Source organism: Dama dama, chromosome 3, assembly GCF_033118175.1.
Source record: "Dama dama isolate Ldn47 chromosome 3, ASM3311817v1, whole genome shotgun sequence".
Lineage (NCBI taxonomy): Eukaryota > Metazoa > Chordata > Mammalia > Artiodactyla > Cervidae > Dama > Dama dama.
In genome coordinates, this window is record NC_083683.1 from 43,971,779 (window position 1) to 43,987,899 (window position 16,121).

The 16,121-nt window shown below is 52.8% G+C and overlaps 1 protein-coding gene across 1 annotated transcript; it reads left to right on the forward strand.

Moving 5' to 3' along the window:
- Window positions 1-2,985: 2,985 nt before the first annotated feature.
- LOC133041797 (keratin, type II microfibrillar, component 5) lies at window positions 2,986-9,712 on the forward strand. Its single transcript, XM_061122715.1, has 9 exons — window positions 2,986-3,405; window positions 5,144-5,352; window positions 5,924-5,984; window positions 6,128-6,223; window positions 6,884-7,048; window positions 7,309-7,434; window positions 7,827-8,047; window positions 8,789-8,820; window positions 9,519-9,712. The coding sequence occupies exons 1-9, from the start codon at window positions 2,986-2,988 to the stop codon at window positions 9,710-9,712; spliced, it is 1,524 nt and encodes a 507-aa protein (XP_060978698.1).
- Window positions 9,713-16,121: the final 6,409 nt, after the last annotated feature.

Consider the following 16,121-nt stretch of genomic DNA (forward strand, 5'->3'; position numbering starts at 1 on the left):
TGCTTTTTAATATGCTGTCTAGGTTGGTCATAGCTTTTCTTCCAAGGAGCAAGCGTCTTTTAATTTCATGGCTGCAGTCACCATCTGCGGTGATTTTGGAGCCCAGAAAAATAAAGTCTGCCACTGTTTCCATTGTTTCCCCACGGGTCTACACAAACTCCCCAGGGTGCTGTACTGACGTGACCTGTGAGTTTCTCACTTGCCTGGGATGACCCCAAAACAGTCCCGTAAGGACTCAGCCTCCCCCTCCAGCCCAGACCCTTCAATCTAAAGCACCATGTGGATAGTCTTCCTCAGCAGACCCCACCAGCCTTGGGCTCTGCTGCCACCTGCAGTAATGCAAACTTCACCCAGCACCCACAGGCACATCCTTGTACCTGGCAGGGCCTGCCCTCACTCCCAGCACACCCGCCCAGGGGCTCTCACCCTTGTTCTGAGTCGTCCTGCTGGTCCTGGATGGGTCTCTTATTTCTGAAGGCAGTGTGTCATTCCCAGGTCTCCTGAGGCCCTGGTTCCCCTTTCCCATCCTCAGTGCCCAGGCCCAGTTTGAGGTGGAGACGTGTGTGTGTGTGTGTGTGTGTGTGTGTGTGTGTGTGCGCGCGCGTGCTGGGGGCATGGGGTACAGCTGACACAGGCATCTCCCTCTGGACCAAAGCCTCCACTCGTTTCTGCTGCCAAGAGGCAGAAATGGGTCTTCCATCCCTTCAATAAGCTGAAGGAGAGCTGCTTACAGGAGTTGAGACGCAGGTGAGGTTCAATGGGCTTTCCAGGCTGACAAAGCGGAGGACCCACCCATCCTCCATTTCCCATGCTCGGCTCCGACCCTCCTCCCCTTCAAAGAAACAAAGACCCTCTTGGCCCCACCATGCCACTCCAGGTCTACACCACCATCTGGTCAAGGCACAAGAATACACCCCTGGATCCAGGCCAGCAGGGCCCCCACTTAAGAGGTGGGGGCTGGAAAACCATCCTTTCCTTGATCCCCAGTATAGCCTCCTCTACCCACCCCAGACTCCACCCCCAAATTTTTACACTAGTGAAATCAGGTTAAAGAAAGCATTAAAAGCAGGGTTAAAAGGATTATGAAATCATAAATGTGCAGAGGAAGTGAAGCCGGTGAGTGGGGCAAGGAGCAGGCCCACTCTCTGCTGAGTGAGAAGGTGCGGGGACGGGGGAGCAGGGGTATTTCTGGTAGGAAGTGTTCCTTTCCCTTAAACAGACCCTTTTGGTCCCCAAGGTACATTCTTGTGTATTATCCATTTAATCCCTTCAACAACCCTGGAAGATAAGAATGAATCCCACATTATAGCCAAGGAAACAGAAGCTCAGAGAGGTTAAGAATGTCCCCAGAGCCACACAGCTAGGAAATGTCCAGACTGGCACTTAAACCAGGTCCTTTGATTTGGACTCCATTGCCCAGGTTGCTAAATGCCCACTGCTTCACCATGGGTGACTATGATCTGAAGATATTTGGTGCCAGCTGAGGCCACCTGCTCCTCGCTTCCCCAAGGCCTCTGCCCTCCTCGGAAGGACAGGTGTGGGATGTGGAGATAGAGACCAGCCAGCCTGGTGCTGGACAAACACCTGCAGTGGGTCTGGCTGTGAAGACAAGGGCAGACCCAGGATAGAAAGTGGGGCGTCTAGGGAGGATTCAGGAATAGCGGCACAGGGACATCATTCAGTTCTGGCAGGCTCCATGGAGGAGTTGTCACCCTCAGAGGAAGTTCCTCTGCCCTTCTTCCTGAAGTTCCTAACCCCTCAGGGGCCTGGTGAGCCTCCCTTGGGGCACAGACGACATCCCCAAGTCTGTACTCAATGAACATTAAAGAATAGCCATCATTATGTTAATAAGTGGCCCCAGGACACATAGGAAAGTGGGGACTTTAGAAAGAGCCAAGATTTCAGAGCCCATGGGAGCCAGAAATCACAGTGTCCTCAGACAAGAAAAGCCACCTTCCTCCCCCGTCTCTGTGCAGAGCAGTTTCTGAATGTTCTTCCAAGAGTGACAATTCCGGGGCTGGCAAACAGGGTGAGCCCCTCTCCTGGCTGGTGATCTTGGAAGGAACTGGGACTCACAGGACCTGTTTCTTCTTAAAGAGCCAAGAGATAGTGTCCAGAGCAAGTTCGAAGCAGCAGGGGTCTCCCGGAACTGGGCTCTCCCATCCTTTCAGTCAAGTCGGAGAAAGTGTCTAAAGGGAGGCCTCCCATTATCCACAAGAGGCCATTATTGTGGCCACTGAGAGTTAAGTGGTTTGCAGTTTTGTGGGTGAGAAATGAAGGCCCTGGAACAGAACTTTTCAGGCTGGAATCCAGAAGGTTCTAGAAGACCATGGGCTCAAGCCTCTGCCCTGCAGGGAGCATGACCAAATGGCCTCTCTGGACCTGACCCACCTTCAAGCCATGCTGCCTGAGTGGGTTTGGGCTCTCTTGATCTATCCGCCCCTGAAACACAACGATATACCCAAGAATGTATCCTGCATGGAGCCCGGAGGACAGAGGTGATCATCTCTGGTGGTCTCCCCCAACCTGGGGCCCTAGAACTTCTCCCTGGAGATGGTGGCCCCAGTCCCTACCCCAATCTCAGCCACTCCAGACTGCTGTGTTCAAACCCGTCTCCAGGTGTGGGTTGAGGCCATCTGACAAGGAGACTGCGAGAAAATTAATTACCTTAATGTATGTAAACGAGCTTTGAAGATGAAAAGTGCAAACGCTCAGTGTCCCTAATAACATCTTCAATACTTTTACGGAGGCCGGGAGTCACTGCTGAGCTCACCTTTAAGACGAGTCTTTGGGGAGTTGTTGGCAAACTCCCCAAGCCAATAAACAACATAAAATGGCTTTTCACTTCTTTCATGCAGCCAACCCCATCTCTCCCCACCAATAAAAGGACCGAGGAAGATCAGAGGGTCCAGAAGCATCCTACCCAGCGCACCCGCCGCCCTCGACACTCCCTTGCTCAAACCTCCATCCACTCAGATCCACACCATGTCGTGCCGTTCCTACAGGATCAGTCCAGGATATTCCGTCACCAGGACCTTCAGCTCCTGCTCGGCTGTGGCCCCCAAAACGGGCAGCCGCTGCTGCATCACCGCCGCCCCTTACCGAGGGGTGTCCTGCTACCGGGGGCTGACGGGCTTTGGCAGTCGCAGCGTCTCGGCCCTGGGCTCCTGTGGGCCCCGCATAGCGGTGGGCGGCTTCCGTGCTGGTTCCTGCAGCCGCAGCTTCGGGTACCGCTCCGGCGGCGTGGGTGGCCTCAGCCCTCCCTGCATCACCACCGTGTCCGTCAATGAGAGCCTCCTCACGCCCCTCAACTTGGAGATCGACCCCAATGCGCAGTGCGTGAAGCACGAGGAGAAGGAGCAGATCAAGAACCTCAACAGCAGGTTCGCTGCCTTCATCGACAAGGTCAGTGAAGCCTGGGATGGTCCAGAGATGGCCCTGGCCCTGCCTTCCCCTTGGGAAGGTCCCAGTCTGTAGGGGAGCCAGCGTATGGCCGCCAGCCATGGGAGAGAAATGCAGGCCGATCTGCGCAGAAGGATCTATTTTTCTCGTGTAATTCCAGCAAAGTATATCTATATCCGCGGCCCAGCATGGTCCACAAATTGAGTCTGTGCTGTAAAGGGTTTGCGCTTCCGGAGACAAGACAACATGGGAATATTCGAGCTGCCGCTGAAACACCGGGCACTGCGAGCGGGAAGAGCAGAGGGGCAGTGGGGAGAAAAGACCGCCTGTGGTGGGGCAGCTTGGGAAGTAGTTGGGGCTCTGCTCAGAGCCCTGCCGCGCCCCACCTCCCCGCCTCTGCTCCCTCGCAGTGCGAATCCTCTGGCGTGTTGCTTGTCCCCTTAATAGAACTGGCTTCGTATGTTTGCTTTGAAGATTAGCTGGGCTCCTGTGCAATCAGGGCTGGCACATAGAAAGTGGCTGAAAATGTTAGCTGTTAGCATTCTTCCAAGGACAGTAGTGGGCAAGGAGATGTGATAGGCAACCAACCAGGCTTTCCAGGATGCTTCATGGGTGCAGAGCTGAGAATGGAGGAGGGGAGGCCACTAGACTGGCGAGAAGAGACCCACCGGTACAGAGGGTGAGAAATCCCCAGCTGCCCTCTGGCTGCCTCCCAGAAAGGTCCCTGCTGCACCTGCCTTTGTGTGGGCTCCTCCTCTGTCCACAGGGCCTTACTCCAACAGAGGAGATAGGACCAGACTCAGGTCTGCGATCTGGGGTGACGGGACAGTAGGGGGGACGTTCTTATTATCATTTTCTTTAGTAGTCTCAGTTAACCCTTGAAATGATTCACTGGAGTAGATATTATCATCTCTATTTTTTTTTTAATAACAAATTGAAGCTGAGAGCTTAGGGAGCTGCTTAGACAGACTGTTCATAGGGTTCTCACGACTGAGTGAGTGAACTGAACCAGATAGATCGTGGTCACAGGCAGGTGAAGGAGACTCGAGGAACATAGGATCTTGACTCCTGACTAATTATGAGATGATAAGTTAGTCATTTCATACCTTGGGGTCTCCTTTTCCCCTCCTGTACTATAGGGGAAATAAGATCTCCCCCCATAGGGCTGTGAGAATTGAATAAAATTGATTGGTAGGTACAGTCATAGATAAAGGGGTGTGTGTGTGTGTGTGTGTGTGTGTGTGTGTGTGTGTGTGTGTGTATCTTAGCACAAGCCCTGGGACCACACAGTAAATATCCAGTAAATGTTTGCTGCATAAATGAAGAACTTGTAATTAAAGTCATAGTTAAATTGGTTGAGCACTTCCTGTGTGTCAGAAACTCTTCTAAGCACTTTACATGTAGCAACTTGCTCAATCTTTACAACTTGAAGGAAGGTACTCTTATCATCTCTGTTTTGGAATGAGAAAACCAAGCACCCAGAGGTGAGACAAGCTGCCTTTACAGTGGCAGACCTGGGATGTGAATCTGACCTTTGGCCTCAAGCCCGGGCCACTCCCTCCCACAGTGCCTCCCTGGGGGGCTGGGAGCAAGGCCCCCTAAGTCGCAGGGATTCGGCAGCTGAATCCCCTGCCAGCCCAGCTGCTCAACAGGCACTGGGGCCGGGGCCGAGGCAGAGGGAGCCCTGGGGAGCCGGACGCCTCCCGGGGCTCCTTCTGAGTCTCTGTCTCCCACCGGGCAGGTGCGCTTCCTGGAGCAGCAGAACAAGCTGCTGGAGACCAAATGGCAGTTCTACCAGAACCAGCGCTGCTGCGAGAGCAACCTGGAGCCCCTGTTCAACGGCTACATCGAGACGCTGAGGAGGGAGGCTGAGCGCGTGGAGGCCGACAGCGGGAGGCTGGCCTCGGAGCTCAACCACGTGCAGGAGGTGCTGGAGGGCTACAAGAAGAAGTGAGTGTGGCACCGCCTGGGATAACAGAGTGAAGGGGGAAGGCTCTGCCCACAACCCTCTTGAAGCAGCTTCATGAAGATTCCTGCCTGTCTGCCAAGAGGGGCTGCCTGCTACCCAAGAGGATGGGCAGTAGGGGCCTAGGCTTCTAAAGATTCTTTGGCTCCCCCTCAACTCCTTGGCTGCCCATGGGTCTTAGAGCTGGTTTCAGGGGAGTAAGGAAGCCCAGTGGGGTTCCACGGCTTTCTTGCTCCTCCCGCTCTCCTTCCTGACCTGGGCTCCACGTCCTCCCTGCCCGTGCCACCAGCCCTCTTTGGATCTAGGATGGAAAGATGATTATAGACTTGGGCGTGGAGTGTGCATTCTCTGATCTCATCCCAGAGGCAGCAGGACTCAGGTGGAATAAGCCAGGCTGGGACAGGGCTAGCCCACAAACAATGCACAAAATAGAGCGGGGAGAGACCGGGATGACGTTTGCAGAGTTCACCCCCATTTGACCCCCAGAAGAGCTTGCCCTGGATGGCTGCCAAACCCTGACTCCTCAGCTCCAGCCTCTGTCTCTCTTACACCCAGGTATGAAGAGGAGGTGGCTCTGAGGGCCACAGCGGAGAATGAGTTCGTGGTTCTAAAGAAGGTAAGGGGGCTGGGCTGCAGGAGGGAGGGAGCGGCACCTCTGTGCGCACCACCTCCAGTGGGATGGCTCGCCACCCCCACCCAGAGCACCTTCCCGGGGCCTCCTCCCACACGCTCGCCCCCTCCTCTCCACCCCACCACCAGGATGTGGACTGTGCCTACCTGCGAAAGTCAGACCTGGAGGCCAACGTGGAGGCCCTGGTGGAGGAGTCTAATTTCCTGAAGCGCCTCTATGACGAGGTGAGGGGGCCCCTGCCAACCAGCCTGGAAGCCGGGAGGGAAGGTGTGGGGACCCAGGGCGGAGACTGTGTGCACATTCACCCCCTGAGGGTGATAGCATGTGAAGAACATGCACACACACATGTGAGTGGGCGTATTGTGAGGCTGTCAGACACGTGCACGTAAGCGCCGAGGATTGTGCCACACGTGTGTGCTTGGGCATCTCTGTCCTTCTGGTCTCTCTGTGTCTCAGTGTGCGTGCCTGTGTGCTGGTCTGAGTGCGTGTAGGTCTCTACATGCATATGAAAGTGTATATGTGGGAAGGGGAGTGCAGGGGGTGGGTAGGGTGGGTTTCCAGTGAGAGAGGGGTCTTAATTCCTGGACAGATCACTAGTCCTGGCATTCACACCCCAGCTTCCCTGCTGAACAACTTTGAGTCAGGCCTTTTTCACACACTGGGATTCAGTTTCCCCATTTGTTAAGTCACAGGCTGTCCCCAGCTGACCTCTAGAGCCCCTTCCAGCTTCACTGATGATGTACCTGTATGTGAATGAAGGCGAGTGGGAGTCATGTATCATGCGTGACCAGTGGGTCCTCCAAGGAGTGGACAGCCCCCAGAGGTAGAGCATGTGACCCAGACCAGACACCAGAACTAAATGCATTGGCTCTTGGCTCCCCCAGGAGATCCAGATCCTCAACGCCCACATCTCAGACACCTCGGTCATCGTGAAGATGGACAACAGCCGGGACCTGAACATGGACTGTGTCGTTGCCGAGATTAAGGCTCAGTACGATGACATTGCCAGTCGCAGCCGGGCTGAGGCTGAGTCCTGGTACCGCAACAAGGTGAGTGGTCCATAACACCTGCCTCCTAGACATGGCACTGGAAAGAATAAGAAGTGTGTATTAGAAAAAGCTTCTTCTGTCTGGGGACTTTGATCTTTAAGATTGGTGAGAAAGAGACAGCTCAATTTGGGTGTCAGGGCAAGGTGACCATGTATAGTTGCACAGGCTGAACATTGTACAACCTGCACAATTATCCAAGTTGTCCTGAATGGATGAGATGTCCCATTCTGAGCCTCAGGAGCCTCTCTGTTTCCTCCCAGTGTGAGGAGATGAAGGCCACAGTGATCCGGCATGGCGAGACCCTACGCCGCACCAAGGAGGAGATCAACGAGCTGAACCGCCTGATCCAGAGGCTGACAGCTGAGATTGAAAATGCCAAGTGCCAGGTATGGGTTCTGGGAGGGCTTGAATACCCAGCACAGGAAGACTGTAGCACCAGGCCCTTTGCCTGTGGAAGAACAAAGGTCTAGCCCCTAATCAGGCCTCAGAGTGTTCCCATGAGGAAGCAGGGGCCCAGAGAGGGTGCCTGGGCCCTGGCACTTCCCACAGCACAGGAGCTGAGATGAGCCAGATCACTGATGTTCTCCTCCTGGCCACCCTGCAGCACCATCAAGGGGAAATGATGAAAAGTGTCCATCACCTCCCTTGTGTTCATAGTCCCATTAACTACCTGCTCGTAGGAGGTTAACTTAACTTTTCTCTGGGATCCTTGCCCCAGCTCCCTCGGCTCAGGTGAGCCTGGCTACACCTTCCCATCCTCACATCTCCTTCCCCACAGCGGACCAAGCTGGAGGCCGCAGTGGCTGAGGCTGAGCAGCAGGGCGAAGCGGCCCTTAACGATGCCCGCTGCAAGCTGGCCGGGCTGGAGGAGGCCCTGCAGAAGGCCAAGCAGGACATGGCCTGCCTGCTCAAGGAGTACCAGGAGGTGATGAACTCCAAGCTGGGCCTGGACATTGAGATCGCCACCTACAGGCGCCTACTGGAGGGCGAGGAGCAGAGGTGAGACTGAGGAGCAGAGATGAGGCTGAGGAAGCCCTTGGGGGCCTAGAAGGAGGAGGCCCTGGTCCTCTGGGGGTGAATTTCCCTGAACCCACGTGTGAACTGCATCTTTGCCCAGTGCTAGTACAGCTCAGGCTTCAATAGTAATAATAATTTATGAATGCTTTACTAGGCCTGTGCTCAGTGCTCATTTTAATCTTCACAATCCAGGTATCATTTTTCCCATCCAAAGATAAGGAAATAAGGCCCAGCGTTCAGTGACTGTCTTGGGGCCACACAGTTAATAAGCAGAAGAGCCAGGACCCTCATTCAAGACTTGTCGCTCTGAAATCCACTCTCTTCCAGTAGGAGGTTTGCCGCTTGGCCTGCCCTGGAAGAGGGTACATTATAAGGTCGATGCAGTTTATGCTGTAGCTCTTCATTGGTTACCAGGCCCTTTCAAACGCTCTCTGTGAGCCTGATCGGCACTATCCAGGGTGGGCCAAGTCATTCCGATTGGAAGTAGTGCGAGGAGTTCGTAGCCTCACTCACCTCTGCTGAAAAGCAGAAGGCCTTGTGTCTGTGGTCAGTGAATAGTTAAATGAGCATGAGCATTTAAGGCAAACGCTGAGGGAGCACTTCCTGCCTCTGGGGAACTGGATCTGTACACAGGAGGACCCCCTCTGTGCCCAAGCTTCAAGGAATCTGCCTCAGGGAATCCAGCTCAGTGCTTGGAATTAAACAGACTTTTCTTTCCCATAGGCTGTGCGAAGGAGTGGGCTCTGTGAATGTCTGTAAGTACCTGCTTGAACCCCCCCCCCCCCCCCCCCCCCCCAGAAAACTGGCTTTATTGATGGGCAGATCTGAGCCGGACTGCCTAACCTACTGGACCTGGAAAGTTCCAAACCTGGGAGGGGGCCTTTCATGCTCCCTGCTCCCTCCCCTGCCACGCCCCGCCCTCCTCCCCCTTCTCCCTGGAGGCCCTAATTAAAGGCATCGTTGGACGCCCTCCACTGGTGGATGTGTGAACTGCATGCCAGGGAAATAAAGGTGCAGCAGCTTTGCCACTGGGCTGCCCTGGTGGCTCCGATGGTAAAGCGTCTGCCCACAATGCGGGAGAGCCGGGTTCGATCCCTGGGTTGGGAAGAGCCGCTGGAGAAGGAAATGACAACCCACTCCAGTACCCTTGCCTGGAAAATCCCACGGACAGAGGAGCCTGGTAGGCTACAGTCCATGGGGTCGCAAAGAGTCGGACACCACTGAGCGACTTCACTTCACTTCGGCTTTGCCACTGAGTCTGGGGATCCTCGCTTGCTTCTCGCCTGGGTGCCAGGGAAGGCTGGGGTGCTGAGAACAGGGTTTGAGTTATGAACCACTAAACTCATCGGGGAGGAGGAAGCTCATGCATGCAGAAGCCCCTTTGGGCCTGTCCTGGGGGGTTGGCGACATCACTGTGGTCCATTCAGCTCCCCTGTCCCCTCTCTTCCCACAGGTGTCAGCAGCTCCCGCGGTGGAGTCACCTGCGGGGGCCTCACGTATAGCACCACCTCCGGTCGCCAGATCGCCTCGGGCCCCGTGGCCACCGGGGGCAGCATCACGGTGCTGGCGCCCGACTCCTGCGTCCCCTGTCAGCCCCGCGCCTCCAGCTTCAGCTGTGGGAGCAGCCGATCTGTACGTTTTGCGTAGAGTCGGAGGCCCCGCCTGCATCCCCCCAGCACGGAAGGGTGTGTGAATGGAAAAAAATGTGTGCTTGCTTCCAGAATCTTCCATGTGTTCCTACAAGGGAAAGACCCTCCGCCGCTCTCCGCGCCACCTTCTCCTTTTAGGGAGTTGTTTTCCTGGTTCTCCAACAGGCTTCAGTTAGAAAGAGTCATTCCCAGCCCTTTCACTCAACTCAGATTTGACTCCTAAATCCCCGCGGCCAATTTGTGTTATTCACCAAGCTCTCTGGGACCCTACCAGTCGCCCAGGGAAGCCGGGCATCATGAAAACTCAGCCTTCCTCTGGCACAAGGAATAAGCCTAACCATCCAGCCAGGTTTCCCTCAACCTGAGAACCTGAGAGGAAGCCGCCTCGACTCCAGCAGGCCCCTTCTCCTGGCTGGGAAGTTCTCTGCAGGAAGGAATTGCCCCTTGGTCATCTGGGTTTGTGTTTTGCTTGTCTCTCTAACTGATTGCCTTCTTCTGGGTTAACCTGTTCCAGCCAAACTCCTCCTGTGACCTCCCAGTTGAGAGGCCTATTGTAGAGGGGAATTCTTTTGACTTTGAACAGGTCTTGCTATTCATACACCTTAACAGATTTCAAAGAAAACGCCATGGTTGCTCCAGATCGCCCCCTGCCGGTGCAGGGGGAATCTGTCCAATCCAGAGCAGGTGGGATGGAGAAGGGGAGGCCACTTTCTGGGTCTCCCTCTTATTATGACTGTCTGTGGGTGCCGTGCCTTCTGGGTTGTCTCAATCTGTGTTTCAATAAATGCTGCTGCTATGCAAAGACATGTGATCTTGTGAACGACAATGTCTCCGACAGTTGCCCTAATAGTCTGGGAGTGAGCAAGGAGAATGAAGACAGAACACGAAATCTGGTGCAATGGGTCAGAGCACCTGCAGCCTCTATTGGCCTGAGATGCAGAGTCCACCCTGAGTCCAGCTTTTATTTCTAATGGCAGACCACAAAACTTTCTTTGATCTTTCTTCCCCAAGACACTACCCTGACGTAGTTCAGATCTCCTTGTTTTTACCCCAGGCCGTTCCCTTCTGGGAAAGTCTCAGGAACAATCAGCAAGTGCATAGGCAGTGTTCATACCTGACGCTGACCTGGTGCTCCAAAGTCTATACTTTCATGATCCCAGTCATACTCCCTTCTGGATCTGGCCTTGGGGTTTGTAACAAGGCTATTATTCTAAGAAAAACGTGAAGAATAATCATAACACAGTTTCTTAACATATGCTGTTTTTCCAAGTGCTATTTCTGTGAAATTTCTTAAGGTTGGGAAAGCACATTATTAGGACTTCCCACTACATCCGACCCTCCAACATGTCTGTCACTCAGCTCCCACTTGCTCCATCTCTAGTTGACCAGTCCTTTCCAGCGCCGCCCCCCCCCCCAGTGGTTCTGCCTCTTCCTCTCCACTTCCATAGCCTGATTCCAGCTCAGACCCCTCAGTCCTGACCACAGCTCCATATTCCCACATGACCACTTTCTCTCCATTCCTCACACACACGTCCCCCCAGCAGCCAGAATCCCAAACTCATGGCTCTTATCCCCTACCACCTGGTTCAAACAATTTCCCAGCATATGCATGTGCTCCTTATGCCAGACACAGTCTCCTCCAGCTCGTCTTCCCACACTTGCTCCCCAGTCCTGTACAAGCCCTCCACCCGGATGCTCAATTTCTCAGATGCAGGCTCTACTTCGTGAAGAGTCTGCTCTCTGAGGCCTCCAGGGACCATCCCACCTGGACATGTAGGTGGACATATACTCCACACCCTTCTTCCTATTTGCCTTTGCTCAGTGCTCCCTCTGCCCACCTCCCCTCCTGCTTCGTGTACACACACACACACACACACACACACACACACACACACACCTCCCTTTCCTGCCCAACAGTGTCTCAAACCCTGAGGACTTCTGATTCTTTCTTTGTGGCTCAGACCACGGATGTCACTGGGTGTGTCTGGACACTAGATCAAGCTGGAAATTTCTGGAAGAACTTCCAGGAAATTTCTCTTCCTGGCTTTGCCCCCAACTAAGTTCCAGATGGGACTCCAGAACATGTCAGGCCTGGGATGGTTGGGTGAACTCAGGCTGGTCAAGCAGAGGTGTAGACATCAGCCCTCTTGGACTCATCTCCAACTCTCCATTAGAGAACAGATTAGCCATTATTATTCTACCTGCTGGCCCCCTCTGTTGCCCCATCCCCTATCCTGTCCCTGGAAGGAAAGTTAAGGTCCCCTGCATTCGGATGAATCCTCACTTCAGGCCCAAAGGGCTGCAACTCCAGGGAGACTGCTGGCCCTTCCTGAGTGCCAAGGTGGCTGCTGTTTACGGTTTGCTGGCTGATACCAGACAGGCCTCCTCCAAGTTTCTGGCCCCCTCCCCTTCTTTCTCCCACCTCTGTGGGTCTCAAGGGCATGGTCATAGTCAGAGTAGGCCAACATTCAGTTTAGGGCACATCATTCATCTACAAGAAAGGTTAAGTCACCAGGGCTGAAATGTCAGGAGATCAAAATTTGAGCATCAGCTCTGCCATGTCTCAGTAAGACTCTGTGCAAGAAGTGGCCTCCATGATCTGGGCATCAGCTTGGGGGTGAGTGAGATAAGCATTTTCCAGCCTTGCCACTTCCTGTGGTTCTGGGTCTCTGCAGTAGCCTGTGCTTTAGGGAAAACGCCTTGATGTTACCATGGGTCTGGGCCAAGTGTAACTAAAAAGTTAAATCTGATAAACAAAAATATAACACCATGCATTGAAAAGTCAAACAACCAGAAGCTGGGAGTTAGCAGCTATTTAATAAGCTTCCATGTTCTGTGCATAGCAGCCCGAGGTGCCATCAGCTTATGGAGATGAAACTTCTCCTCCCCCACCCTTGCATTCAACAGCAAAAATGCAGAGCCATCTCCTCTTTTCAAAGGAAAGGAGCTATTCCTTGCAGAAAGTCAAGGATACACTCCAAGAGTAACTGAGGATTAAAGTTTCATTACAAAAAAAATTTAAGGAAAAGTCAAGTGATCTAAATCTCTTGATTAAGAAAAAGCCAGAAGAGCAGGGGTTCCAGACAATAAAGCAGGCCCATGTGGGTGGTTCCAGGGCTTTCCTGGAATCTGCCACTCCCCTCCTCCTTTTTTTTAAACTCCACAGAAGCTAAGAGCTCCATCAAGAGAAAATCAGACCTTCTGTCCATTTTCTACTCTTCTTCAAACATTCAACACCCTTCCCTCAAATACACAGGCTCTCCAAAGGATGAGGATGTATGGGTTATAGTGCTTTCAAAAAAATCAGGTATGCTTAGACTTCGGGGTCTTCTCTGTTCCTTCTGGAGGCCACAAGCACTCCTTCACCAAGTCGCAAATCCTCTCTGCTTTGGGCCATCCTCACAAACACCCACACCCGAGCCACTCCTTCCCAACCTGTGTCACCAACTGCTCTCTGCCTCAGTCCTTGGGATCTTGGGAAACAGAAACTGAAGCTATTACTCACCTGAGCCAAGCATAGTGAGAAAAGCAGATTAACCACATGACCAAGGAAACCACAAAGTATAACCCTCTTTGGAATGGACATGGACATTAGAAATGACCATTTCTGCGAATCACCCCATGTCTGGATGCCCCGCTCTTTTTCCCTTAGTGGGCTGTGGACAGTAATGGTGAGAGGTCAGTTGCCAGGGAAGGGAGCAGGTCAAGGCAGCACTCAGAGGATGAGCTGTTGCATTGAAAATGAAGGCAACACTGGAGGCACACATCTGCATGTACACACCCTCCCCTATCACCATCAGAAAGGAAAGGCAGACCTTCCTCCACTTCTGCCACCTCCCTGTCCCCTACCCTATTCTGGGGCAGAAGGGGCCTGGTACAACTCCTTTCCCTCCACAGAGGCGATCTAGTGGCTCCCTGAGCCCAATTTTCTCCCCTACTCAGACTTGGTGAAATTCTAGACCAATGAAGTGCCTAGGATGAAGCCCCTGTAAGACCCTCTAAGTCCAGGAGGAGAGACCAGGAGGCCACCACACTAAAAAAGATCTGGGTCCTCCCAGGTCTCCCAGGGACCAATGAGTCTCATGGGGACACATTCTAAAAGACATCAGGAGGGCACTGCCAGGGAGAACTACTCAAAGGTTTTTCTATGTCTTGACATCAAATATGTATTCTTGGGGCAAGATATCTTCCACCCAATCAGGTCTTTTATTTTAATCCTTTTTTAAAAAAAAAATTCTAAATAATGTAAGGTGGGAGAAATAAGTGTTCTTCCTGTAAAACAAGTGAAAGAAAGTCATCCACTGAAACCCCTCTCTCCATCTCATCACATCCAGGGAGGACGCCCTCACATCTGAGGACTCTGAACCGACTTCCCTGGGGGTTCTTCTTGGGGATTGTCTGTGCAGGAATTGCGGGCGGAGAGTCCCAGGTGGCTCAGCAGTAAAGAATCACTTTGCCAATGCAGGAGATGTGGCTTCAATCCCCAGGTGGGAAGATCCCCTGGAGAAGGAACTGGCAACTTACTCCAGTGTTCTTGCCTGGAGAATCCCATTGGACAGAGGAGCCTGGCAGGCTACAGTCCATGAGGTCACAAAGAGTCAGACATGACTTGGTGACTAAACAGCAACACCAGAGATCCCCCCAGAGATCCCCCCAGAGCCCACTGCCCCTGTCCAGGCCATCAGGGCAAATGTCCTCTGACCAGAGGTCTGAGTTTTCATTCTGGATCCCCACGTAAGAGGCCTGTGTTAACTGCCCCATACTAAGGTCTGTCCAAGATTCTTAGAGAACAGAACCTGTGAGATGTTCCTACAAACACTTCCAGGAGACTCATTTATGTCACCTTTCTTCTCTTTCTCTGGCGTGTCAGTAAGGTAGGATCAGTTAGAATGGCATGGGCCATGATTTTATTCTTCAGGAAAAACGGAGGCAAGGCAGCAGAAGGTGTATGAACATTGACATTCCCTATTGGGGCTTCTCTTGTGGCTCAGATGCTAAAGAATCTGCCTTTAATGTCAGAGACCCCAGTTGGATCCCTGGGTTTGGAAGATCACCTGGGTTTGGAGAAGGAAATGGCAACCCACTCTAGTATTCTTGCCTGGAGAATTCCATGGACAGACCATGGGGTCTCGAAGAGTCGGGCACAACTGAGTGACTAACACACACAGCCCTCAGTTTGGATCCCGGACCAGCTGTATGAGAAGTTACTCAACTTCTCACAGCCTTAATTTCCGTATCTGTATAATACTGTTGCTGTAAGCAATGAATGAAATATATATATCATGTGCCAGACATCTAACCAGTGCTTGTCAACACAGGCTCCCCTCTCCTCCTCTTTTCTACCTTTGCCCCCACCTCACCCACTGTGGGTGGCCCAGACTGGCTCTGATCTTTTGACAAAGTCAGAGGACAAAGGCAAAGAGTTGAATCTGATCTTGTGAAAACCAGAGGGAAAGTCACTTCCACAGCCAGAATGAGCCACCCACACAAATCAGTGACTCTCGCTCTTTAATTTTTATGGGAATCACCTGGGAACTTGCTTAAATTCAGAGTCCTGGGCTCATCTCCAGAACTTTTGCTTCAGTGGTTCTGGATGAAGCTCAATATCTGCATATTTAGCAACCCCCTCATTCCCTGCTCCTCAGGTATCCTGATGGAGATGGTGGTCCATGGACCACACTTGGAGAAGCACTGAAACAACTGGGGAAAGCAAGGAAGGGTACAGGCATTGACTTGGTTAGAGGAGAAAATGTTTACCATGACATTTAATCATGCACACCAAAAGAGAGAAGAAGCCATACAGGAATCACCCCAATACAATAAAATTACAAACCACCGATAATAAAAACCTGGGAAGATTAGCCTGTCTTTCCATCCTGACCGCCACATGGTTGAGGGATGCTCTGGGAACATACAGTCTCTCAGGTCAAGTGAGGGGACTCCCAGAACCCCGCCCCACTCCCTCTGCTGCCCCCTCAGTGCTGATGGGCCATGAACAGTCCGTTGTCCAAGGGCAAAGCACAAGGGTGCAACCATGCCCTGCCACCTGCTACCTGGGCCCCTGCCCAGAGGGCCTGGCACATGGTCAGTTCTTAGTAAATGTCTACTAACCTGAAGTTAGGGAAGAAAATGACTAAGCAATTTATATCAAAAAGTCTTTACATCTTTTCTTGGACCAGAGGGAGGGGGGAGAATCAATGGAGGTGGCAAGAATGCCAAACCCAGGGTTGACACTCAAAGAGTAAACCGTAACTCCAGTGAGAAGGAACCTGGAGAGTCAGTTCTTGCTCCCTAGTAAGAGACAATCGCTAAACTGACATTTGAGCCTGAGAGAGCAAAGTTTTCCCTGTTCCCCACTTTCCACCCTGGCCCCCTCAGACACCATCTGTCCAGAGTCCTATCCCCCA